This window comes from Eubalaena glacialis, chromosome 14, assembly GCF_028564815.1.
Source record: "Eubalaena glacialis isolate mEubGla1 chromosome 14, mEubGla1.1.hap2.+ XY, whole genome shotgun sequence".
In the NCBI taxonomy this organism is placed as follows: Eukaryota; Metazoa; Chordata; class Mammalia; order Artiodactyla; family Balaenidae; genus Eubalaena; species Eubalaena glacialis.
The window spans coordinates 32,750,848-32,778,792 of NC_083729.1; the positions used below are offsets into that span (position 1 = coordinate 32,750,848).

Consider the following 27,945-nt stretch of genomic DNA (forward strand, 5'->3'; position numbering starts at 1 on the left):
GTGAGCACTGAAGTAAATAAGGTACAGCTCTGGACTATATGCAAGTTATCTCGTCCTGTCCTCATCCTCAGACAAGGACTTGTGACGACTAGGTGTGATAAGCACAGGTGGAAAACAGAAAGAGAATTAAAGCTCTCCTTCATGCTGTCACTGGAACTGGACCAGAGGTACATTTGTGTTTCAGGCTCAAGCACCCGACGGTTATCTTGGCTGCTTGAACTATGTGGGTAGGTGGGTAGTTCTGGTAGAAGAAAGGATGGGGACTTCAGTTTGGAGTGTGCATCTGTGGGGTGGGCCCTCTCCGCCTTCCCTCCAACAGAGATTCCCTTCGGAGGTGGGTTCCACTTGGCCAACGAGGAGGTTTACCCCTCCAATCCTCGCTTTAGGTATTGAATCCCAACACCGCTCCCCCAATTTGGGACCTATGTGGGTCCGGGTCTCTGGGGTGGAATCTCTGCCCCAAATGGCCCTCCTTCCCGTCACGTGATTCCCACACCTTCCTCTGTCTTCCCAGCCACTCCTGTGCCTCTTTTGTTTTTCCTCTGCCTCGGTCAGGGGTTTAGGCACCTGAAAACCTGCTCGGCAAGCAGGGAAAGAAGTCTTTGCCTGCAGCACTTTGGACAGTGGTTTCCTCCAGTCTTTGTTTGTGCTTCCTTGTGGGTAGAGGGCAGTGTGAGAGCAAAGGGGATGGAAATACACAAATGAATATTACGAGAAAAGCAATGCCACGCATCAATCCGTGCCTGCCTGCTCTGTCCTTGTTCACTTAAGAGGACTAATTAGGCATGATCAGATGTGGTCATAGTGACTCTCATCTGACAAAGTCTGTTAAGATATCTAAGAACTGGTTTTGGAAGCAGATGCAAATTCAGTGCCAGCTCTGGCACTTGTTAGCTGTGGGATTTCAGGCAGATTATTTAACCTATCTGAGCCTCCATTTCCTCCTCTGTAAAATAGAACCTATCTCATGGGGGAAATGTGGGTAAAGCTCTCGGCATAGAACCTGGCACATAGCAAGTCCTCGGTAAATTATCATCATCACTCTTTAGCTATGGGCCTTGGTGAGTGCCTTATTTGTAAAAGGGACAGGATATCTGTCTTATGTAACTAACAAGGATGCGTAAGAAGGCACTTTCAATACAGCATCACAGCCTGTATAATAAATATGAGCATGATTATCCTTTTCCTATAACTACACTAAAGCAATTCTGGGGGTCTCAAAAGTGTGCTTATCTGACTGCAGATTTATGTCCTGATTTAGAGATGCCTGGAGCTGTTGCAGGAGCCGGAACACATGGGAAATAGTGTAAAAGCTGCTAGAAACAACGGTCCTGTCCTGACTGTCATCTTCCTGCTGCTGCTGCAAATGGCTTTGAGATTTGGCTTCTTCTGCTGTAAGGTTCTTGCACTGGAAGGTGTTGAGTGCCATCCTCAGCTCTTGTTGGAGTGAATCCTTGATAATTCATCCAATCTGGAGATTTTATTGCTCCTTTGCTTCTTGTCTGTGGCACCCACCAGGCCACCGAACTATGAGAGGGTGGACTGAAGTATCGATAGTAAAAGGGAGTGAAGTTCAAACTTGTCAGTTTTGCTTAATCATTGCTTAGCCTTGATCATTACTTAGAAAAAGTTGAAAATACCATTTAAAAACAGTTTGTATTGTTTTTGGAAGTTGATTTCAATCATCTGTCAAAGCCCAGGAGTACAATTCTATCAGTGATCCAGCAATAGAATAGGCTTTCCCTTTGGATCCTGAAGGCTGGCTTTAAAGGGGCTCCTAGTTTCCATTTATCTTGATCTGTATCTGTGACACCTCCCAGCATAAATCCAGCAGCTCATCTGGTGAAGAGGATACAAGAACATTGTTCACGGCAGCAAATATGTTTAAATTTTTCCACAGTCTGAGCAAAGCTATTGCCCTTGTCTATATTTTCATAAATGAGCTCTACCAGACGTTGCTTTCCTCATCTCCAGGTACAGTAGCAATTAGTCAATTCAGCTCGATCCAGGACTTACCTTCATGAAGGAAACAAACTTTTGAAAGTGTAGCTCAGTTTGAAGGATTCTATCAAGGCACCTGGAAGGGGCCAAGAGTGCATTGTTTTTAAGGATCATTTGCCCTGGGACACTGCCAACACACTCTAAAGTGGGCAGCCTTTCTTCAGTAAGCTGCTCTTTTCTGAGTACTTGGGAAATTGCTAAAGGCATCAGTATTTATAGGTCATCGTGAGGCAGGTGGGAGATAGCTTTCTCCCTCTCTCTCTCTCTCCCTCCCTCTCTGTCCCTCCATCCTTCCCTCCATCCCCCCTCCCCATTTCAGAGTTGTTGTTTAGTTGCACTTTGTTAGTTTTCAGTTTTTGTGGAACCATATTCTAGATTCAGAAAGTAGGTCCTCCGTCTAAAAGGCACTTGCTGAATAAATGTTTGTTGGACAGATGTGTAAGTGAAAGAAAGAATAAAGGGTGAGGTGATTGACTGTTGTTGGCAAAAGGTAGTGACTGACACTTGGCCACTAAATTTTTCGCCAATGCTGAAGATGAGGACAAAATTACTGCTGTCCTTCAGGTCAGGACTCATGCTTCACTGGTCCTGCTTATGAAGGGGGATGGGAGGGGAAGGGGTGGATAGACACTGTCCTTTATTAAGCATCAACTATGGGCGTGGCAGTGTTAGGACACTCGATGTATGTTATCTCATTTGATCCTCATGACAATTCTGTGAGGTTTTATTACCTCTACGTTACAGATGAGGAAATGGAGGCTCAGAGTGGTCCAGTGTATTGTTCTAAATCACACAGCTGGTTCCAAAGCCAATATTCTAATTTGCACTCTTGCATGCTGCTTCTTATACGCACATGTTAAATGCACAAAAAGCCCCATATTCCCAAGTTTCTCCCAATATTTAGAGTGTAAATGTTTAACCTTCCGATTAAAAAATATGTATGTATTCATTCATATTCACACGAATTGAAAAAGTCACGAGGACGGGAGAGGGAAGACAGCTTAGGTTTGCTTCCCACACTGACTATTTGGATGTCTCCCTGAATCCAGGAGATTTTAACTTCAAGTGTTTATTAACAACAGCTTGAGACCCAGGTGCTATTAAGACAGCTTTTGTCCAGACTTTATTGATCTCTCTGAGGTCAGCATGTTGTGACCAGAGCAAGAGTAACTAGAAGTGACTGTTGGCCTGTCCCTGTAACACGGTATCCCCTGTGGGAGGGAAGATACCACAGTGTGTGAGACTTCTGCATCCGCTGAGTCGATGGCTGTATTTGGTTTCACATGAGATGGGGCTCAGGGCACAAGGCATGGGATGGGGTGTCGGTTATTGCTGTGTCTGCCTTCTCTCCAATGGCATGATCGTGTCCCCCTTTCCCACATTGGCAACTCTGAGATGGAAAAAAGAGGCCAGGACCTGTCTCCACATTTCGATTCTCTGGTCTCCTGCTCGAGAGAGAAGGTGCAGGGGAGGATAAGAGAATGGGGAGGGAGAGAGAGGCATAGAGTACCCAGCTGGGCTGAAATCCCGCATTAAGCCACATAGAATCACTTCCTCTCTTCAGCCTCTAATCGTAAATCCCCAACCCACCAGATACATCACTGACTGTATGCCATGATGGTTCTGAGAAACTGAGAATCCCTGGCTTGAAAGTTTTAAGTATTGTATTAGTTTTTATTGTAGACACAGCAACATAACTAAATTAAAGGAAATTTAAATTTTAATTCAGCAAACCAGTCATCATCCACTACCGTAACCCAGTGAGAATTTCCACCTTTGTACAGGATCAGGCCTGCTTGAATAGTTATATCTGGTTTTCTCCACTGTTACTTTCTTTAAAAAAAACTTCCTGTGATGATGTTCACTCTTTCTGCAATAGGTTGAATCCCTCAGACTTGGCATTGAACCTTCCCTCTTTGGCCCCTAGAGATCATGTGTTTACAGTTCAAGGAACTCACTTCAGTCTTGCCTTTAAGGAATAGTCCAGTTGTCTGGGTTTGTTCAGGTAAATAAAGTAGCAGTAGCAGAAGTAGTAACAGTAATAGTAGTAGTAGTGATAATAATAATAATAATGGAAGCTTACACTAATAGTATTATATAAGTATTATATTATGTAAGTATTGTATATTTAATCCGCCTATGAGATAGATGGGCTATCACTGTCTGTATATTACAACTGAGGAAACTGATGCCCAGAGAGGTTAAAGAACTAGCCAAAGGCACACAGCTAGTGAGCGGTGAAACCAGAATGCCAATCCATGCTGTCTTGCTCCGAAGAGAGTATAGAGTGAACACAAATATAATTCTATGCTTCTAAGAAGTTGATTCTCCATGAATAATAAGAAGTAATTATAGCAGAACATGCTAGTATGTTGTGGAGAAAGAATCTAAGCAAAGAATAACATTCGCACCTTTCAGACACTTGCGGTATCAAACCCTCTTGCTCTTAGTTGCTTTTGCTTTAATTGGAGCCTTATTCACCTTCATCTGGAAATCTCCTCTCTCCAGTACAGAAGCCACCAGCCACGTGAGACTACTGAGAGCTTGAAATGAGACACATCCAAGAGGAGATGTGCCGTAAGGGGAAAACCAACACTGGGTTTCAAAGACTTGGTGTGAAAAAAAGCGTGTCAAATACCTCATTAATAATTTTCAAAATCTTGATTGCATGTTAAAATATATTAAAATTAATGCCACCTGTTTATTTTTGTAGTGTGACTATAAGAAAATTTAAAATTATATATGTGACTTGCATTCTATTTCTACTGGACGTCAACACTCTAGATTTACTGATTTTATATCTTTCTCCTTTCAGTTCTGGAGACTTCATGATGGGTTTGCCCTTCAGGACTGGTTTTGGTCATTTCGGGCTTAAAAGTCAGCTTTAAGCTACTAAGCTTACTGTACTTAGTTTATTGATCTAAGTGAGGGCTGTTCATACTCATTCAAGGAGGTGATGAGGAAAACCTTTTCTTTTGTCTGTTTAGCCCCTGATTCCCTCGGAAATTAAATCTCAGGGACAAGGACCTGGTAGCCACCCTGCCCTGTGAGCCCACAGTTGATCTTTCCTTTTAAATTGGGATGTGCACAGGCAGAGCAAAGAGTTCTTCATTTTTCTGCCCATGGGCTAGTTATGGAATTCCAAGTTGCCTTTGAAATGTTTTAGGAAACAATGCAGACTGTTCACCGACACTTTCATCTGCTAGAGGACCTAAAGCATCAATTACACTGTAGTTGTCAGCAACCTCTTAAACGTCACGGATCCAGAAAGAAGTCACAGCCTCGACTATTGAGGAACTTGGGACATTCAGGGGGAGGCAGACTTGCTGACCTATTAGGAAATAACGAAGACTGAGTAACTAGAGCCAGATTGTGTGGCTCAGCCTCTAAAATCAAAATAAAGCCAGAGAACGGGGGGAGCTGCATGGGCTGCATGCGTGGGGAAGACTTTCTGAATGAAGGCTGTAGGCCTGGAGGGCTTAGTAGGTTGCAGATCATTCTAAGGTGAAGGCTGTAGGTATGGGAAGGAATGGGCATGACACTGCCAGGGGACACGTCTGGGAGGGGTGGGGGGAGCCCCTGGGGACCAGTCACATGTAAGTGTAAGTGAGCTGGGGGGCAGGGATAGATGATAGGGGCCCGTAGCCTGGGCTTGATTCGGGGGAAGCTGATGGTATGTTCTCGATGGGGCAAAACAGAGCTGGAGGATGAAAACCCCAGGCTTATTGCTCTCAGGGACCACCAGAAATTTTCTCATCTCCTGTTTGCCTAAGTGTGGAAGTTGGTACATTGGCACAGCGTTAAAGCTATTCAATATACAATTATGTAGCACCTACCTTTTGCCAGGCACCTTATTTTTAAATAAACACATAATTCTAAAATAAATACAACGTTACATGATGGCAAGTAAAGCTGTGTCCCACTTATAGTTATCAATTTAAAGAAACATATTACGCTCATGATACTGTGAAAGGCAGGTGGATATAACAAAAATCTTAAAGGTTTTCACGTTCTGCATTACAGATGGGCCACTGAGGCTCCAGAGGCCCCAGGTCTTCACACAGCAGGTTTATCTAAGAGTGGCATGCAGGGTGGGATGGAAAATGGGGAGACAGTGGCAAAGAGCCCAGTTAGCCAACTGTTTAGGAGTGAAGTGAAGACTCTTTAGGAGTCTTGGGAAGTGGTGAGAATGGAGAGGAAACATGAGAGCCACTGGTTAGACCGTTGTTCAGGCAGCTGTTTCACGTGTCTGTTTATCTCTCTGTGTACTTGGTTGATCTGCGATGCTCATTTAGGGTTCAGACTCCTAGTGCGTCTGATTGGTCTGTTGGTGAGCGTGGGCAGATGCCGAGAGGTAACTCATAATCCAGTGCTGACATTTATTGAGCCTTAGAGTGGGCCACATCCTGTGCGATGTCTCTTTCTTTCCTCACAATAACTCCATAACGTATCTGCCGTTATTCCCCCTCTTTTACAGATGAGGGAACCAAGGCTCAGAGAGGTAAGGTAATTTACCAAAAGTCACACAGCTGGGAGTCAAATCCGAGTCTGACTGACCTCAAAGCCTTTAGCCACTGCATATACTGCCTCATCGTTGATTGACTCTAATGACTTTTGACAGCATCTTCTGCTGTTTCTCACTTTTCTCCCTCATTTAACCTAGAGTGTGAGTTTCTGTAACTTAGCTTAGAATTTGATTCCTTTCTCTAAGCATCAGAAACAACAGAAATTCACCAGCCCCTAAGCCCCATTTTTAACCCCTGTGCAGCATATTTTATATATCTTTATTCTATGATTTATATCATCGTTAAAGTGGCTCTACTTGGCCCTTTAAAAAGCTAATTAATCACTAAATATAGACCACAAGTTGTTCTTTTCAACCCCCTGCGTGTCTCTTTCCCCCCATTGTGAGATGCCATCTGGTGCTATGAGCTCATGCTTTTTGTGTTCCTTTTCAGAGAGCCAGATTCATTGCTCTCTAAACCCGGAAAGCCAGTTCATTTCAAAGTTTGCATGCATGGCTTTGAAAACATTTGCATCTAATGCCTCCTTGTGGATTTTCACAGTATCACTCTTCAACATATCGCATGGCATTTCTGTCTTTACCACCGTCTATGTATATATGTATACTCGTCTTTTTACCAAAAGGACTTAATTTGTCTTTGGCAAATTAAGCAACTAGAGGTCTTTTCTGGTGTGAGTTTTGTCAAGTTTCATTTTGTCAGTTTTACATGTGTGCTGTAGGAAGCCAAAACTTAATAATATACTTTACTCTTCGAATCTGTTTGACTTTCTGCTTTAACAGTGGAACAAGTGTTTAAGAGTAAGGAAATAAAAGAGCTAATGGCAGGCCTCTGACACTACTGCTGATCTGTCCTTTACTCCATCTTTCTCTTCCATTTCTGCCTGAAGTCTCTAATCATCTTCCAAGGGAGTAGAGCACCAGGGCTGTAGAGCATTTTCTTGCAAACACAAGAGAGAAGCTCTGGGTTCCCTACCACACTCCCAGGCTTTGGGACCTTTGGGTTACTGCTTGTTACTCTCCAATCCAGACCTTGTCACTCTTCCCACTTCCTTTTTCTTCTCATTTCAAGTTCTTGGCAGTTTAAATTTAACGTGGGAGCCTACTGGGGAAGGAAATGTAATTTGGTGATGTGTGCACTGCTTACCTCATTCCTGGCACACGTGTGGCCCTCTCCTGGGGGAGCAGGAGAGCACTGGGCTGGCCGGCCGCCCGCCTCCTTTCTGCTACTCTCTCTGTCCACTGGGATCACGCCTGTTCCCAGCAAGGGGCGGAGGAGGAGATGGGCTCTGAGAGTGTTAGCAATGATGTCAAGGGACCACATATTTCCCTAGCACAGGAGTTGGTGGAAGGCCAGCCCCGCTGAGTCCGAGAGGAGAATTTCTCCCCAATCCAAACCCTGTCTCTAGCATTAAGTAGCTTCCGTGAGATGCAGCAAGGATGAAGCCACTAAGTCAGCCACGAGCCAATCCAGTCTCCAAATAATGTGTGTTGAAAGGTATGGATAATATACAAACAGAAGGCTCAGTTAGGTATCAGCTTTGTTTCCAAAAGAGCATATGTTTGTACTAAACTGAAAAAATTTGTTTTTCACTTCAAACTGACAGTTCATTTACTAACTGCGGTTCTCAAACTTATGGTTACCAGAGGGGAAGGGTGAGGGGAGAGGGATAGATTGGGAGTTTGGGACTGACATGTACACCCTGCTATGTTTAAAATAAAATGCCTTTCCATGAAATAAAAAAAAGCTGCAGTTCTCACTACCCACAGAATTAAGATGCATTTCTAAAAGCGTAGGGACTTCTAACTTTCCTGAGTGAGCATTATACAAAGTTTGGGTAACACCATATATGTTAAAAGCTTGGTTATTGCCTTGCACTGTGGCCTTGGGCTAGTTACTTAACCTCTCTGAGCTTCAGATTTTTCTACCTGCCTAATGGAGCTAATAATACCTATTTCATATCTAGCTCATAGGGGATTTTGGTGAGTATCAAATGGATTTTGTCAAATGCTTTTTTTTTTTTTTTTTGGCATCTATGAGGTGATTTCTGTGCTTTATTCTATCGATAAGGTATATTACATTAATTCATCTTCATATGTTGAACCAACCTTACATTCCTGGCATAAATCCCATTTGGTCGTGATGTACAATCCTTTTTATATGTTGCTGAATTCACTTTGCTAGTACTTTGTTGAGGACTTCCGAATACATATTCATAAGAAATATTTTGTAATATTCTTTTCTTGTGTTACCTTTGTTTTTTGTATCAGGGCAATACTGGCCTCATACAGTGATTTGGGAATTGTTCCCTCCTCTTATGTTTTTGTTTTTGGTTTTGGTTTTTTTGAAGAGTTTATGAAACATTGTTAATTCGTCTTTAAACATTTGGTAAAATTCACCAGTGAAGCTCCCTGGTCCTGGACTTTTCTTTGTGGGAATTTTTTTACTAAGTTAATTACTAACTCATTCTCTTTACTTGATATAGATCTGTTTAAATGTTCTATTTCTTCTTGAGTCAGTCTTGGTAATTTGTGTCTTTCTAGGAAGTTCTCATTTAATCTGTATTATCTAATTTGTTGGCATATAATTTTTTAACAGTATTTTCTTATACCACTTTTTATTTCTGTAAGACGGTTAGTAATGTCTTCTGTTTCATTCCTGATTTTAGTAACTTGAGTCTTCTCTCTTTATCGTAAATGGTCTAGATAAAGATTTGTCAATTTTATTAATGTTTTCAAAGAACCAAGTTTTGTTTTTTTAATTTTCCTTATTTTTCTAGTCCCTACTTCATTTATTTCCACTCTAATTATGTAATCTCTCTCCTTCTGCTTTGGGTTTAGTTTGTTCTTCTCTTTTTAATTTCTTCAGGTGGAAAGTTAGGCTATTGATTTGAGACTTTCTCTTTTAATGTAGGCATTTGCAGGTATAAATTTCCCGGTAAGCACTGCTCTAGCTGCATCCTATAAATTTTCATATATTGTGATTTTGTTTTCATTAATCTCGAAGTGTTTTTAAATTTCCCTTGTGATTTCTTTTTGACGCATTGGTTGTTTAGAAGTGTGTTACTTAATTTCCACAATTTTCTGAATTTCCAAAATTTCCTTCTGTTATTGATTTCTAATTTCATTGTATTGTGGTCAGAGAACATACTTTGTATGACTTTCTTTTAAATTTATTGAGATTTGTTTTATTGCCTAAAATATGGGGTATGCTGGAGAGTGTTCTATTTGCACTTGAAAATTATGTATATTCTGCTGTTTGGTGGAGTGGTCTATGGATGTCTGTTTTGTCTAGTTGGTTTATAGTGTTGTTCAAATCTTCTGTTTCCTTGTTGACCTTCTATCTAGTTGTTCCACCGTTATTGAAAGTGGAGTACTGAAGTCTCCAACTATTATTGTTGAATTGTCTATTTCTTCCTTTAATTCTGTCAGTTTTTTCAAGTATTTTGGGGCTTTGTTGGTAAGTGGATAAAATATGTTTATAGTTGTTATATCTTCTTAGTGGATTGACCTTTTTATCACTATAAAATGTCTTTCTTTGTCTCTAATAACAATTTTGGTCTTAAAGTCTATTTTGTCTGATGTTAGTATAGCTATTCCGTCTCTTTTGGTGACTGTTTTCATGGTATATCTTTTTCCATCCTTTTGCTTCCAACCTACTCGTGTCTTTTAATCTAAAGTGTGTCTCTAGTGGACATCACATAGTTGGATCATGTTGTTTTGTCTATAATGCCAATATCTGCTTTTGGTTGGAGTGTTTGGTCTATTTATATTTTAGTCCATTTATGTTTACCTGTGTTGTAACATTACAAATGTTCTTTGTTTCTTCATGTGGATTCAGTTACTGTCCTTTCATTCAGCCTGAAGGACTCCCTTTAGTATTTCTTGTAGGGTAGGTCTGCTAGTGACACATTCTCTCAGTTTTTGTTTAACTGGAAATGTCTTCATTTTCCCTTCATTTCTGAAGGATAGCTTTGCTGCATATAGAATTCTTGGTTGATAATCTTTCTTTCAGTGCTTTGAATATGTCATTCCATTCCCTTTGACCTCCATGTTTTCTGATGAGAAATCAGTGTCTAATCTTCTGAGGAGCTCTTATACATGATACATTACTTTTTTTCTTGCCATTTTCAAGATTCTCTATCTTTGGCTTTCAACAGTCTGGGTATGGATCCCTTTGAGTTTATCCTATTTGTACTTCATCAAACTTCTTAGATGTGTAGATTCATGTTTTTCATCAAATTTAGGAAGTTTTTGACAACTGTTTCTTCAAATATTCTTTTTGCTCCCTTTTCCCTTTCCTCCTTTTTGGGACTCCCATTATACTCCTCAGACTGGATAATCTCAATTGATCTATCTTCAAGTTTGCTGATTCTTTTTTCTGCCTGCTCAAAATTTTGTTGAGCCCCTCTAGTAAATTTTTAAATTTCCATTATTATACTTTTCAACTTCAGAATTTCTATTTGGTTTTTTTTCTGTCTCTTTTCATACTTTCCATCACTTTACTGATATTCTCTATTTGGTGAGACATCATTCTCACACTTGTCTTTAGTTCCTTGGACATGGTTTCCTTTAGTCCTTTGAACATATTTAAAACAGTTGATATAAAGTCTTGGGTAGGGACTTCCCTGGTGGTCCGTAGTTGAGGCTCCGTGCTTCCACTGCAGGGGGTGCAGGTTCGATCCCTGGTCGGTGAACTAAGATTCCACATGCCGCCCGGAAAGTCTTGGTTAGGTAAATCCAATGTCTGGGCTTCTTCAGTGACAGTTTCTATGGACTGACATTTTTCTTCTATGTAGGAGCCTTTTTCTGTATATGTTTTATACTTTTTAATTGAAACTGGACATTTAAAATAATATAGCAACTCTGGAAATTAGATTCTCCCTCCTCCTCAGGGTTTTTTACTGTTTTTGTGTTGTTGTTTGTTCCTTTAGTGACTCTACTGAACTAATTCTGTAAAGTCTGTATCCTTTGTCATGTGTGGGCCCTGAAGTCTCTGCTTGGCTAGCTTAGTGGGAAGCTAATGATTGGACAGAAGTGTTCTTAACTGCCTGGAACCAATAAGTCCCCCAGTTTTTGCCAATGGGCTCTGTGTGTGTGTTGGGGCATGTGTTCAACTCTACTTTAGCCTTCACTTCCTGCTTACACAGAGCCTCAAGGTTAGCCTGAGGATGAGTATCAAGTGGAATGACAGTTTTGAAAAACACAAATGAGAGCTATTAATGCAGCCTGTTATCTTTTATTATTCTCAGACCAGATCATTTGCTCTTTGTAAGCACAGGCATTTTCTGACTTATAAACACATAACTTATATGTAAACACCGAACTTATATGCCTTAGACCTCACAACCACTGCCAGGGGCCTATGTTGAAAAAACAAAGAGAAAAATAAAAAGAGCTGTGAGCTTTTAGAGAATCTGTGGTTTCATAAGGAAAAAAAAAAAGCTTCCAAAAAAGCAGAGATAGTCTTGGGTAGTGTTTCTCAGCTGCCTGCATCAGCATTACTTGGGATGTTTTGTTAAAAGTCAGGTTCCTGGCTCCATCCCAAATCTTTTGAGTCAGAATATCTTGGGTTGGGTCCAGGAGTCTACATTTTAAACTAGCTTCCCAGGTGATTCTTATGCATACTGATGATTGAGAAACAAGGGAGATGATCCTGTAGGTGCCTTCACATCAGGGACTAAGTGGCTCATGATGTTAACTGTGCTCAAATACTAATCTCCCCTTTCAATGCCTGATTTCTTAAAAATTTCACTTTATTAATTACATGTACTCAAATTCCACCAATTAGAGATTTATTTGCATCTATGAGAATATTTTTTAACAGCTGCTGGAGTTAAAGGATTAACATTTACTCACAGCTCTTTTAAAATTAATCTAATCAGATTGCATTTATCCAAACAGCTGGCCAAGGTGATTTACAAGGAAAGAAGGAAGTTTTGTTTTGTTTTAATTTGACAGGAAGATAGATACTTTCATGGGATTCAGAAGACTTTAGGGGAAAAATAGGCCTGTGTTAATTTATGCAATAAAAGCATGGATTGAGAGGGAAGATAGGAGAAGATACTAGATAAAGCAGTGGGTACTTGCCCATTTCAAAATATTGTGCATACAACCAGAAAAGGGAGGAAAAAAATTTCTTTCTCCTTTCTACTTTTAATATTACCCGTTCTCTTAGACCCTAGAATTCAGATCAGTAAAATGTGTATTAAGGAATTATATCAGCTGCTGTAGGGCTACTTAGGCTCTTGTGGGCTGTCTGGAGACCTAATCACTATTTAAACCACCACGTAGAAGGCTCTCTATTGAAAAGTGTCTTCTGGTTTCCAAATAACACACTTCCTGATATACTTTTTGATTCAGCCCATTTGAGAGTTTGAGGTTGGATCAAATTTGGATGCGTGAAATTTATCTGTGTTAAAATTCCAAGCTGATTTCTCCCAATCATCTGTATACTTTTAGGCCATTTCTCCTTGAGGAGTTTTGTGTTTAGTTAATACAAATTCAACATTGAAAAAACAATTAGGGGAGTTTAGATTCTTATCAAATTTAATACATTCAAAAATGAAACATGATTTAAAAAATTATTTCATGTTTTGGGTCTTTACTACTCTGACTTGTCTCTATTAATGAGAGTAATCAAGAGATTCCTATCCCCTGCCCCTTCAACCCAGTTTAGGATGCATTATCCTGCCTTCAGTTTCCAGAATTCTATTACAAATGCACAGACTAGTAAATCACATTTCTTATTTCTTTCAAGGTATTGCACAGCGATGTACAGCTATCAAGTACCACTTTTCTCAGCCGATACGCTTACGAAACATTCCTTTCAATTTGACCAAGACAATTCAGCAAGATGAATGGCACCTGCTTCGTGAGTATTTCTGGGAAAGGGTCAGAGAGGGTCAGAGAGGAAATGGTGTCTTTCTGAACAAAAAGCATTCCCACCAGCCCTTTCAGATTTGGACTGAAAGATGCTGTGCTGATCCTACGTGGGCCTCTGGGCCCCATCCGACTTGGTCAGAGACTCAGAGAGTCATTTCACTGTGCCATGGTCACAACTTGTTTGCAGATCAGATGTGTCAGAGTCAGGCATGGGGCTTTGTGAGACATTGCAGTGAGCGTGTCTGTCCTGGTGGCATCGGTATACAAGCCACCTCCTGAGTGCATTCTTTACCAAGCCATGCGGTACAAGGCCCTGATCTGGTGCTTGTCTTAGTCAACCAAGGAGACTATACCTTAGGTGTGTTATTTTAGTTTTCTTTATCCAATATTCATTTTAGTTACTGTGTCTATTTCAGACCTTGGTATTTCTGCTAAAATATCTTTATGAGTGTATGTTGTAATTTTCTCAGAAGGTGTCTGTTATCTCCACATCCCGATGGCAGGAACTATCTTTTTTACTGTCAGGAAAATGTGAAACTGTAGAAAGGATTGTGCAGTGTGACACCAAAGAGGACTGATATTTACCTGAAAACTGTCGATTCATGTTGCCTAGGGATAGATAATTCAGGAAAGCAAAAAACTAGGCCTAATCCTTTTTACTGTTTACCCTAATCAGAGGTTGACATTGTCATTTCCAATGCAATCAACTCAAGGACTTAAGTGATCTTGTTTGGTGACCAACGTCACTACAGGAAGCCAAGTAGAGTTTCATTTTGTAAAGTCAAGTCTCTCTACAGATCAAACGGCTCTATTTTGAATCTCAAACACGTAAATGGAAGCTCTTAAGATATTGCCCACAGCAGTGGTATAATATTATAAATATTATGATTGGCAAATTTAGGACTTGGAAAGTCATTGGCTAAAATGTGGTTTATTTCTGAATAGTATGACTTCCTGAAAATTATTTCTTGCTGGCTGATCTTAATGGTCATTTCTCAGCAGATCTTAGTTAGAGCCTTATCTAAGTGTTCTTACATCTTAATTCTTTATGTGCATGTTTGGAGTTCTTTGCCTTAATCATCTATGCAGAAACCCACATAGTCACTGGTTTTAGGCAAGAAAAGATCATCACAGGGTCCTGAAAAAGAACCTTTTCTCTTTACTCTAAGAGTTGGTACCCTGTTACTGCCCAGCAAGACAGTACTGAGCATTCTCCTCTTAATCCTCTTTGAGGGTCTCATGGAAAGATGCTTTCAGCAGTCTCAGGCATGGCTTGTCCCAAGAAAGTCACACTGGGTGATCTGTACCATGTTTACCAGATAAGCTTAGCATATTCGGTACTAAGGCAAATCCCATGTGGATTATATCTGAACCTTGTGCCTTTTAATGGCCATAGAAAGTAAAACTTGAACCACAGGGAGTTCAGGAGGTTGTGAGAGAATGGTGACTGAGCTATGATTACACTGGATGTCTCAAAACGACTTACACCTTCATATTAAACAGCCCCTTTAAATGATCAGTGCCCGTGACCCCTAGCTCTGTGGTGGTCTACACTGCCCCTTCTAGGCTGCAATGCCCTGCTTCCGTTTAGATGCTCTGAGCTAGAAATGAGAAATCCCTTTAAAAGAAAGGGATGGACCACGTGTGACAAGGGCAAGACTGAAAGCTGCCATGACCCACCCTGTATACATCATCCTGAGTTGCCAGAGGCGACAGGAACACACGGTGTCGTGGTGGCTGCCTGGGCACCTTCGCAGAGCAGCCCACACTCCCACAGCGGGCTGTGCCTCTCGCCTTGGCTCCATGTGTGCACAGGTGTGCACATTCCACCTTGCCATGACCTGTTGACTGGCTTCAGCGGCAGACTTATGTTTGGGATCTGTTGCTCTAAGAAGGATCAGAGAAATTTAGCTCACGATTTTAAAAATCAGCTTCATTCAAAAAAAAAAAAAAAAAAAAGAGGGAGGGAAATAGAAAGAAAAAGCAAACTAGCAGGAGGGTGGGCAACTGGAGTGGAAGTGTACCCATACATCCAGCCAGACCATCTCCTGGTTTGGCCTAGAAGGTGGGCCAGGGCCTGGGTTCCTGGCCCAGTGATCACAGTCGTGTTTTTGTGATAGACCAAACTTCTTGTGTGTACAGTGGGGCTTGGCCCACGGCAACAGCCTTTTCTTAACCTGGGTACTTGGGAGCTTGGGTTGTAGGGCCTATGTTTAAGGGAAGAGGGCCTTAATGAGTAGATGTCTTATATGTGCATCTTGGGCCCTATTTCAGTTACAGTTGCCTTCACTTTCTCAAATCCTTTTTGAAAATAGGCAGGAAGAAGTATAACTTAAAAATAAAGTAATTGGCATCCTTGGTGCGCAGGTAAAACCATATTTCACTATATCTCAGTTTTTAGGCTCTTTCCCCGAAGTCAGATTAATTACAGCCACTACAGTGGTGGTGACCTATGATTCTATTGCTCTTTGAAGGATAATAAAGGTGTTTTGCAAACCTTCCTCATTCTCAGTTTCCTAAGTAACTTGTTACCTATTACCCTTGTTTACCCTGGTGTCTGCTGGTCTATTTTCTACTTGATATGGACTTCTCCATGGACTCAGGGAGGGTAGATGCTGACCCCTCAACTTGCTACACCCCATCTGTCCTCTTATGAAATACCTAGGAAGTTTATTTCCTAAATCACTGTGGCCCTGAAGACCCTACACCTGTCCATGTAATGTATTAGTTTTCACAATGTATACAAAGCTCTTCATTCTCCAATTTTCAGTAACTCTTCTTCTGCTTATTATTTTGAATGTTTGTGTTTTGAGATTAGATTTAAGAAGAATCACTGCTGGCTTCCTGGGCATGGCTGTGGCCGTCCTGCTCTGTGGCTGTATTGTGGCCATGGTCAGCTTCTTCTGGGAGGAAAGCCTGACCCAGCATGTGGCCGGACTCCTTTTCCTCATGACAGGTACGCAGAACACCTCTGACACCTCTCCCAGCAAAAGCAAAGGCCGCTCTGCAGGCAGCTAGCTTCACTTTGTTATCTCTCCATTAATTTTGTTTTCACTTGTGAGAAAAGCAACCAAAAGGTCATTTGGCTTTGGTGGGCAATACAGAATTTAAAGAAAACAACAGTGTTAAAAACGCAGCCCTGATTTCCCCATTGTGGCCCGTTACAAGGTTAGATGGAAATGTCTTGGGTTTAATCTCCATAGGAGGCAGGTCTGATTTTTCTGTCCCATTCTTTCCTATTGTGCCCCTAACCCTGGCGTGGACTCTTGGCAAACATGGGCCATTGCTTCTCAGGAGCCCTCCAGGAGAGGGTGATAGCTCAGCACAGCCCGTGCCTCTGGGCTGAAGGTCAACTCAAAGTCTGTTTCTTAGTGATGGAGTCATTGGTGTCATTTTTACACACAAAACATTCATTCATTTCACTCCACGTATATTTTGTGAGGACTTACTATGGACCAGGCACTTCTCTACATACTAAAGACACATAATGATTAAGGCAGACAAAATCCTTCTCCCTTTCTGTTGTGGGGAGACACAAATAATAATTTGTGATAGCGAGAGAAGCTGTGAGGAAGATAAATGAGGTGGCGTAGGGGACCCTCTTCCACATAGGGAGGGTGCTGCGGGCAGAGGAAGGAACGGTGCCAAGGCCTAAGGCAGGGATGGCTTGACGTATGTGTTTTGAGCCACAGAGAGACCAGTGTGGCCGGAGAGCAGGGAAGGAAAGGACAGCATCCCATGAGGTGGAGAAGCAGGCAGTGGCTTGGATTTTAATCTAAGGGTGGTGGAAGCCACCAGAAGGTTTTACGCCGAGGCGTGACTTGCTGTTAAATCAGGAGATTGGAAGGGAGTGTGTGGAGACACGACTATGGTCTTTTCGATTGTCGGGTGAAGAACATTTTTGTCTAAGAAGGAGTCAGCAGCTGAGTTGATGGCTGAAATTGACTGAAGGTGGCTGCAGGGAAGAAATCTTTCCTCCTGCTTTTTCCCAGAAAATTGTGTCTGTGATTAGTGAATGCCAAGTTAACAGTTTCACAAAGTACGGTGCGCATCAGGAGTAACAGTACTCTAGATGTGCAGCCGTTTTGAATAAGCTTATTTCTGCTTCTCTGGAGTTCTGTTACTCAAGCGACCACGACTGGGGTTTCTAGCACTGCTCGCTGTCACGGTCACTCACTCAAGCCCGTGTTCACTGGAGGCTGCGGCACCCCTCGGTGACTGGCACCATTTTCTCTGTCTTTCAGGGCTGACAGGTAGGTGGTGCTTTGCCTTCTGGTTGGTCAACCAGTCAGCTTCTGTAACCCAATTCACAGACAGAGGTCCTTCCTTCCTTCTAAGTCCTGTCGGCCCCTTTCCGACCCCATGAGATGGCGCTGTAACCGGCAGTGACCTGGAATAACGGATGATCATTGTAAGCATCCTGACAGAGCATTCAGAAGTCACCTGGCCCTTGAATAATTCTTAGCAGAAAACCAACTTAAGTTTTCCAGACTTGGGTGAATACACAGAGGCTGCAGGACTGTAGCCCAGGCAGGCTAAAATTCTAGTTTCTGAGGTTTTGGAGGAGGATTTGAACCTTCAAGACCAGCCATTGGGAGGGTGCCTGCCTAAAGGATTCATTAAAATCCAAAGTGTAGGGACTTCCTTGGTGGTCCAGCGGTTAAGAATCCACGCTCCCAATGCAGGGGGTCCAGGTTCGATCTCTGGTCGGGGAACTAGATCCCGCATGCCGCAACTATAGAGCCTGCATGCAGCAGCGAAGACCCGGCACAGCCAAATATATAAATAAATAAATATTAAAAAAAAAAAAAAATCCAGGGTATAGAATGAACAGGTGAGGGTGTCAAAGAATCAGAGAGGCCTGTGCTGCCCAGGGGATTTCTTTAAGCTTAATGGTCATGAAATATCTCCCCCCATTTTCTTCCCTTCCTTTATTAGTTGGGCCCCCATTTTTCTAACTCTTGTCCTCATATACATCAAAGAAGTATTCACGACCCCCCAGCCCTGGAAAGGCCCCACATAGCATCCTCAGGAAAATGAAAGGAGCTGAGGGCCAGACAAAAGCCTCAGTAGTAGTAGGTTTTAAAGGACCCTTGTAATGTGGGTAATGCATGAATAATTTAGGACTCTCTTAGATATCAAACAATTGTTGGCATGAAAATAAATCACAGGACCATAAAAGTCAGGCTCAGTGAGTGTTTCTTGGGAGGCAGAGGGGCTGGTTTGGTTTTAAATGAAAGGAGGGTGGGAGTTCAGTCTTGCATTGGCTCAGAGGAGAGCTAGGAGCTGAGTTTCCTAAACCAGCCCCACCTTCCCCTGCTCAGCCCTCATTCCTGAGCCATCTGTGTAACTCTGGGCCAGACTGGCTCAGGGCTCAGCAGGATTTATCATCAAAAGCCCCTGTGCTACTGTTAAAAACAAAACAAGCAGAACAATAGCCACAGTAGCAAAAACCCATTGCAACCCCAAAACACCCTAAACTTATAAACTTGAAGTTTGATGACCAGTCCGGAAGGGTGGACAGACCTACCACATAACACTGGCTTTTTTTTTTTTTTTTTTTGCTTTTGATTGCCCAAACAACATGTTTTTTTGGAATAAAGGGAAAACCCACTTATAGATCTCGCCATCTGAAAAATTAGTTGTTAAAATATTTTCCTTATCCTGGACCAAATCTTGCCCAAGTCTTTGTCTCACTAAAAACAACAACAAAAGGGAGAGAAGTGGCTGTGGTTCTAAAAGGGTAGCTCAGGGCATCCTTGTGATGGAAATGGCCTGTGTCTGGACTCTGATGGTGGCCACATAATCTGCACACGTGGTGACATTCCGTGGAACTAAGTGCACACACACACAAGTGAGTGAGTGCATGTAAAAATGGTGAAATCGGAATAAGGTGGATGGATTGTATCGTAAGTTTCCTGGTTGTGCTATTATACTAGAGTTGTGCAAGACGTTACTATTCGGGGAAATTGGGTGAAGGGTATACAGGATCTCACTGTGTTATCTCTTTCAACTGCATGTGAATCTACAATTATTTCAAAATAAAAATTTAAAAGAAAAAAACAACAAAAAAAAAAAAGGAAAGAAAAAATGTTTGCCACCATCATCACATGGAAAGTACTGAATATTTCGTTTTCTGGGCTTCCATTTAACATCATGCCGTAAGCATTCCCGGTGGCCTTATATTGTTCTGTGTTCGGTTTTTAATAGCTTTTAATAGCTGCATGTTCTTCCATGCAGTAGATTTGCCACGTTGTGTTCCCTTACTGTGGGATTTAGGGAGGTTGGTTTCATTTTTGCTACGACAAATAATCCCTTTCCATTTCCTTTGTAAACACTGAGATAACTATGTTAATCCATTGCATGAGATAAATTAGCTGTAGGACCTTCCCACGTAGCAGCAGGAGATGAGAGCAAATAAGGGTTAAAAGAATTGATTTTAATAAAGCAGAAGTGTCTTCAGCAGTCTTAGTCGGCATCACCCCACAGATTTTTGATGCTAAACTTAGCCTCTTCTAAGGCGCTGGCATCTTCATTCTCTACCTGAATTTATTAGCCAAACCTTCAGTGAAGATCATCAGTGATGTGACAGTTTGAGATGTTAAAATGGAAACCTGGAAACAATCTCTCTCCTTATGCCTTATTGCATACTGACAGCTCTTGATTACCCACACGCGGAGCAGCGGGGCTGCTGACTGTCACTTCCCATCCCTAATTCCCTGGGGCCTCTCAAGGGGTCCTCCAGCAGGGCCAGGGGCACAGAGCCTCAAATGTAGCCTTTTGACCTCATGTCCTCTGAAGTTACACACACACTGTCATGGAGGCATATCCAGAGGACTAAGAGAAAATAAGACTCATGATCCAACAGTGAGGGGCTGCCCTTTACCAGACCACATTGCCTCCAGGCACTGTGGGTGAGTATTTCCATCAGCTTTAAATGATGCATTATTCCTGTTGTGCTAGGATGATGATTATCATTTGTTAGAAATATAAATATTTTAAAAGGTTAATTTTCAATGCAAATATTTTTAAATACAATTTTTATGTCTCCGTAGTAGGGTTTTAATTACCTTTTAATATACTGGGAGTCTCAAAAATTGGATAAAGCTTGGTCCTCCCTTGATGGGGGCCTCCATTCCCCTTCATAGGCTGTGCCCTGAGTGGCCACTGCCGACGAGGCAGGGCCTTCGGGACAGTAGAGAAAGAAGAGACAGTCCAGGCTGCCCCGGCAAAGCTCAGGGACAGGTAACACCCGCGCTAGGCCACCCATTGTTTGGCTTCAATACATTCAAATTAAAACAAAGACTCCTCTGTAGGTGTATTGAATTCTCTAGGGTATCCACTGATTATGACCTAAAACTACAGGTCCTTAATGCCGTATCTGAAGCCCTTGGGACCAGGTACATTTTGGAATTCAGGATTTTTTTTTTTTTTAATTTATTAAATTTATTTATTTTTGGCTGCCTTGGGTCTTTGTTGTTGAGCGTGGGCTTTCTCTAGTTGCGGCGAGCGGGGGCTACTCTTTGTTGGGGTGCATGGGCTTCTCATTGCGGTGGCTTCTCTTGTTGTGGAGCACGGGCTTTAGGCGCGTGGGCTTCAGTAGTTGTGGCACACAGGCTCAGTAGTTGCGGCGCACAGGCCTAGTTGTTCCATGGCATGTGGGATCTTCCCGGACCAGGGCTTGAACCCCAGTCCCCTGCACTGGCAGGTGGACTCTTAACCATGGCACCACCAGGGAAGTCCCTGGAATTCAGGATTTTTAAGTTTTATTTTAAAAAGGTAATATACTGCATGTACTCTATATTATCTAACACCCTGAGCGGGGTCTGAAATCAAGTATACATTAACATTTCTGCAGCCAAACACATGAATATTCACACTAGGTGGGATCAATAAGGACTATAAATAGCCTATGTCACATCAAGCCAGATTTGCCAGTCAATGAGATTGCTGCAATCTTTTGGAAAAAGATCGGATGTTTTTCGGATTTAGTTAATTGCAGATTGTGGGTCTTGTATTTGATTTTTTAAAAAAGTGTTGTCTGTCTCTATTAGTCCTGCCCAGTCATTTAGTTAAGGCAACTTAGCAATGGCTTTTTGAGCAATCTGTGTGAAAAGTAGCGTGAGGCGGTTTTTTTCTGGAATTGCAAAGAGGCCAGAATGATGGGCAGGCCATCTTTTGAAGGAGTGAAAAAAAAAAAATCAATGTTTATGTCTTTGGGTGTTGCAGCTATGTTATTTATCAAGCAGGCTAACCAGGGTGAAGCAACTTCCACTCCTTTCCGCCTTTCAAGCACATCAAAAGAGGATGGTCAAAAGAGTGGGCCGTTACCCTAACTACACCATACCAGCTGGCCATGGGCACCATGAAGTTTAGGGAAGGAAATTAGGTTGATGATCTGGGATGGCAGCATAAATTTATTTCTCTTCTGATCCAAAAATATCCTTTCCGGTCTTGTAATTCTGTGATATCACTGTATCTTCTAATTAAGAACTTTGGCGGAACACCTTTTAATATTTTATAAGAAAAGTCGCTGCATACAGCGCTCTTCAGAACAAGTAGTTACTCACCCTTTTGAAGATGCTACCAGCAGTAGCCAGGACTGAGTTTGGGACTTAAAACCCCTCTACCCTGGCGCCACCAGCTGGGCTGAAGAGTATCAGTGGTGGTAGCCCAAGGGAACTCGTGGCTGGTCAGGGGAGAAGGGAAAGGGAAGGAAATGTCTGAGAGAAGAAGGGAGGAGAGGTGACCTCTCTCCTCGTGGCTTTTCAGGAATGACCATTAGATTTTGAACTTTTGAAATGCAAGGCTGGTACCTTATCTTTCCATGCCCTCATCCCGTATCTTGTTTTAACTAGATTGCTACTGACAAGAAAGCAACATTATCTGAAATAACTTGGCATCTAGGTAAATCCTACAGGAGGTAATTTAGGATCAACTGGTTCTTAGGTGTGTAGAACTCACTGTATTGCAGAACTCAGTTGTCTTAAGCAGGTTTTGCACACTCCATGTCCTCAGTGCTATTAGGCTCCATGTGGAACTTACAGGAAGTCCAGGGGTCTCTACTCCTTTTCCCTGACATGCATGCTGGAAAGTGAGTGGAAAGAACACTTGGGGTTCCTGATCACATCAGCATCAAAGCAATGATGGCTGTGACCATCAAGAACTCATTCAACTTAACTACCTCTAAGATAATCAGAACTGGGTCTGGAACATAGTAGATGCTTATAAATAATTCTTGAATAACTGATTAAATAACACTTAAAATAGTAAAATCTTGCTTAGGCCTGTAAAAGGGATGGAAATATACTTCATACATTGACCATATGCACAAACTCTCTCTCTCACACACACACACACACACACACACACACAATGTTATCCGCTGAAGTGTGTGCCCGCCCCGCCCTGCCATTCATATGTTGAAGATCTAGCCCCGAGAACCTCAGAATGTGACTGTATTTGGAGACAGGGTCTTTAAAGAGGTGATTAAACTAAATAAGGTCATTAGGGTGGGGCGTAATCCAATATGATTGGTGTCCTTATAAAGAAGAGGAAACTTGGGCACAGATAGTTACAGAGGGAAGACTGTGAAGGCACAGGGAGAAGACCAGCATCTTTAAGCTAAAGAGGGAAGTCTTGGAAGAAACCAACCCTGCTAGGACCTTGATCTCAGAGTTTTAGCCTCCAGAATTGTGGTAAAGTAAATTTCTGTTGTTTCAGCCATCCAGTCTGCTGCTACTTTGTTAAGGCAGCCCGAGCAAACTAATACACATGAGGACTCTAAGACATGCATATGGAACTAAAATAGAATTCCGCAGGATCAAAATTGACCTATGACTACTAATCTAGCTACAACAAAGATGTCTTCATCCTTTAAACACTTTTCCTTAGTGTCTTCAAAGTTAGAAGGGTTCTTCTTTCCCCTTATTAAGATATCTTGAATGGGTTAGGCCTCTTTTACAAAAGCTAGTTGCATACATTGGAAACACTGCTTTGTCTCCTCTCCCTACATTTCTCTGTAATAATCAAACAGTCCTGCCCATCCCACAGATAACAGCTATGGCAGCTCTGTATTTGCAAACTTCCTTAGGTATGTGAGGGTCCAGAAAGGGGAAATTCTTAGATATGCTCTTCGGTTCATCTTTGCTTTTCTCTCACTCAGAACTACTTCAAGAGCATCTTGGAGGGAGAAAAAATGTCCTTGGAGAGCAGTGTCTGGGGACATTTGTGGGAAGGGGAGGGGCAGACATCAGGCATATTTATGGGCTCACATAACCTCCTCCACCCCTCCATCTCAGCTGAGTGAGTAAAGGCAGAAGGAAATAAAGCAGGTTTTCATCAAGGTTTGGTGATGCCCTAATCCTAAAAGAACTTAAGTGGCATAGAGATGTATATAATATTTCAAGATAAAATAAATACAAATAAGGAATACAAATAAGACAAAGGAGCAATCAGGTTTGCAGGGCAAGATGGATCCAAGGGTGAGATTAGTAGCCAAAAATCATGCCATGAAGTCCCCAGTTTTTGCCGCTGGGGGGCCACTAATTTAGCTTTAGGGGAGTTTCAGCTCTCTGGCAACTCGGTCAAAAAAAGACATTCTGTTAGTGACATCATTCACAGTGTCCATGAGGTAAGCACAAACTAAGTGCCCTGGGAAAGCACAACTACTCATGACACTCAGGGCATAGAAAGTCATCCTGAGGTTAAATCCTCAGGTTAGGTTTTTCTTATCTTTTTCTATTCAGTATGAACTGGTGTTGTTATGCTAAAATTCATTTCACCAAAGGCAATTTTATGGAGTTGGCAGGGGAGAGGTGCTAATAAAATCAGTGTTTAGTATAAAATCAAAAAGAGTATGTGCAGAAAGAAAAATCCATGACATTCAATTTTTTATTTAGCTGCATAATACCAAGTACTAGATTCACTAGGAAATTTTGGGAAATGTCCTTGCTCAATGCCATATTATGGAATAACAGAGTCACAGAAATTTGACACTGCAAGGGACTTCAGGAACCAAATCCCCAATTTCTTTTCCCCTAGATGAAGCTCAGAGAGATTAGGTAATTTCAAGGTCACACAGTGATTAGATGTAGAGCTGGGGACCAGAATACATATTCCCTGCATCCCAGCCCAATGCATTTGGACACGAAAGTATGCTTAAGAGTCTTAGTTTGAATTCAAGCTTTCAGAGGTCATTAAAACTACGTTACTTGTAAACAGCTTCACTTTTAGGTATTCAGCTGTGTGCAGACAGTTAAATGCAGAAGAGTTGTTTTTCCTGTGAACAGGTTATTGTTCTATTATTTTATTTTACCTCTTGATACTCCAGAGATCAGATTTTTCTAACTGCCTTATTGTTCTATTACCAGCATTCATTAGAAGGACCTTGTTATATATAAACACCGTCTTTGTTTTGGCCAGTGAAAGCATTCATGTAGATGTAAGAACATTTGCTGTTCACAAGGTTTGAAAAAAGCAGAGGAGTATTCTGTTTTTGACTGTGCCATTCCTTTATGAAAGAATTATTTCCATCATGACCTTTCTTGGGAGAGCTCAAAAAATGATGTGTTTACCATAATAATTTGGAGCAAGAAGTCAGAAAACAAGATTTTATCTTTTTTAGAAAAACAGAATCACTTTAGAGTCAAAAAGTAGAATGAGGTAAAGAGTAGGAGAGATCAAATCACCTCAGATCAAGTGTCCTTTTAATTTAAAACATTCCTAAATGCACACTTGGAAAAGGATTCAGGCAATGTGTTCTTATGTGATTTGAGTGCAGGCAGAATTCTAGCACTTAAAAATGACGTTAAGGAAAAAACAATGGCATTAAGGTGATCTTTGTTTCCTCCCAATTGCTGCCTGCTCTGAGTTTGTTTTTCTGCTAGTGTTTCTGATACCCAAAGCTCTATTAAAAAGGAGTGTGGAGATCTGTTACTTTTAGCCCTCTCCTTTCAGTTCCCAATTCTTGTGTCTCTGTTTCCTATGGAGGTGCTGCATAGATCCCTAAGGTTACCAGTTTTTCAGCAAATGGTTGTAACCTCCATTGTACACAGGGATGAACCAAAGGATGAAAAAGAAATGTGTAGAACTCGGAACCGAATGGAACATTCTGATACTTGACTGGGTGCCAGTTTTTGTATTTATTACCCACCTTCAGCTCAGCAACTGCCTCATTGTGATCTCATGCCCACCCAAAAGGAGCAGCCTTGGCGGTCCACTGTGATGAAATAGAAGCATCTACATCCTTGAGTAGTAAAAATCCTGTGTTTTGGGCTTTTGAAGCATTTTTATCAGAATGCTGATTTCAGTGTTCTGAAAAGACAATTATATATAACGTGTTGGTATAAAAAAGTAAAATTTTGGGTCTGTTCATTTTCCTTAGGCTACCTAAATTACCTGCATTCTGAGTGGTTGAATTATAGATCTCCTATATATGATGTCAGCTATTTTACGACAATTCCAACATCCTGGATTTAATTTATATGATTTAAAATCTTTTTATCCATTCATTAAAAAAAAAAAGATTTTTGAGGCCCTAGAATGTGCCAGGCTCTGTGCCTTAAAAAAAACTTGTAAAACTTCATTTAAGATATTATCAGGCAACATGATAAATACTAATGATAATGGTAATTGAAAAAGAAAGACTTGGTATGATGATTGCAACTATCTAAAACTGTGTCAACTCAGGTATAGAACAAAGGGAAATGAAAATTTTTTGTATTAGGTTTGAGTGATTATAGATTTTTTTCCTTAAAAATAATTAAAATTTCTACTACGTTGTTTTTAAGAATAAAAAAAAAATTCAAATATACATACCAATTTAATTGAGATAATTCTGAATAATTCAAGTTATCAGAATTTTCCCGTCTTTTTCACTCCTGTATCTCCAGAACCTAGCATACAGTCTGGCACATAAAGGTTTTGCCAATGTTTGTTGAATGAAGTAACTCAAGTGAAAGAACTGTCAATCCTTTATTAATTTGGATTCATCATCTCATCTGTTGATCTGATGTTCACGAAGGCCTGTCTGGCATTTGCCTTGTAGCAGGCAAAACTGTAACCCATCACCCTGCTCTCTTTGTATTATTTATAGGAATATTTTGCACCATTTCCCTCTGCACTTACGCCGCCAGCATCTCCTACGATTTGAACCGGCTCCCGAAGCTAATTTATAGCCTGCCTGATGATGTGGAACACGGCTACAGCTGGTCTATCTTTTGTGCCTGGTGCAGTTTAGGCTTTATTGTGGCAGCTGGAGGTCTCTGCATCGCTTACCCATTTATTAGCCGGACCAAGATTGCACATCTAAAGTCTGGCAGGGACTCCACGGTATGACTGTCCACACTCAAGTCCACTGCTTGGTGGCCCGTCCACAGTGCGGACGACCCTGGAAGGGGACGGAGCAGAGTTTGAGTCAGGATCCCAAGCACAAAATCAGTCTTTTACATTCCAGCCTGTTGCCTGCCAGCCCCTTCTGGATGACTGATGTCAAATCATGCAAAACCTCCATACCTTTCTAAGGACAAGACTACTGTGGATTCAAGTGCTTTAATGACTATTTATGCTTTGACTGTGAGGAGTAGGGAGCAGTGCCATGGAACATTTCTGGGTTTAGAAAAAGAGGAAACCGCAATGGAAAAATTTGTATGATTGCCATTTATTTCAGAAAGTTTGTACATAACAATTACCCGAGAGTCATTTCTATTTGCAAAAGGACTCATGACAAAGCGAGTATAATTTTCTTGTCATTGTACCATGCTTGTTAAATTTAATGCAGCACCTTCAGAACTTGTCCTAATGGTGTCTTGTTGTGTCAGCACCAAATATTTGTGCATTATTTGTGGATGTTTTTTGTCACAGGAAGATTCTCCTGTTGCCTTATTTATTTTTAATTGAAGTCTCTTCTCCATCTTTGTACTGGAATCGAAATCATAAGAGAAACAGATCAACCATGGAAGAGCTAACCTGTAATGCTATGCAGTATTGTTAGAAGTCCTATCTGTCGTTCGACCTGTCTCTTTATGTTAACTGGATTTCTGCATTAAATGACTGCCCCCTTGTTAATCTGGGTGTGTTTTCCTGTCTTTCAGCCGTGGCAGTAGGTCTCCCTAGCCATTCGGACAGGTGAGAACTCTTTGTTTTTAAGAGACTTGCTTCATCTCAGTTAGGTTGGTCATTTTTATTTATCTCTTGTAGCAATCACACACATGCTCTTGACGATAGATATCATTTTCCAAACTTCTTTTAAAACCCTACCATAGTATTTTGAGTTTTCTTCTCTCCCTCTTCGTCTCTGTTTACCATCTGCCTGGTATTTAGCCACTGATAAGGATTCACAGTCTCTGGCCTTATCCTTGGACCTCCTACCCCAGTGGGTTTCAACCTTGGCTGCAAATCCAATCACCTGGTTAATCATCTTCAACTGTACCTGAACTGGGCCCCACCCCAGACCAATTGACTTAGAATGTCTGCAGCTGGGCCTGGGCTTGAGTATTTTTCAAAAAAAAATCTCATAATTCTGATGTGCATTTGGG

At 41.5% G+C, this 27,945-nt stretch overlaps 1 protein-coding gene across 3 annotated transcripts in view; it reads left to right on the plus strand.

The window, feature by feature from the left end:
• Window positions 1-27,473, plus strand: part of TMEM178A (transmembrane protein 178A) — a 48,380-nt gene extending 20,907 nt beyond the window's left edge. For 2 of the 3 annotated variants that reach the window (XM_061211166.1, XM_061211168.1), the window contains exons 2-4: window positions 13,284-13,397; window positions 16,227-16,364; window positions 26,505-27,473. In XM_061211166.1, the coding sequence (XP_061067149.1) occupies window positions 13,284-13,397; window positions 16,227-16,364; window positions 26,505-26,746 (494 nt within the window). In that variant the 3' untranslated portion in view covers window positions 26,747-27,473. The remainder of the gene's footprint in view (window positions 1-13,283; window positions 13,398-16,226; window positions 16,365-26,504) is intronic. The other variant, XM_061211167.1, reaches the window with a different exon arrangement.
• The last annotated feature ends 472 nt before the right edge of the window (window positions 27,474-27,945 follow it).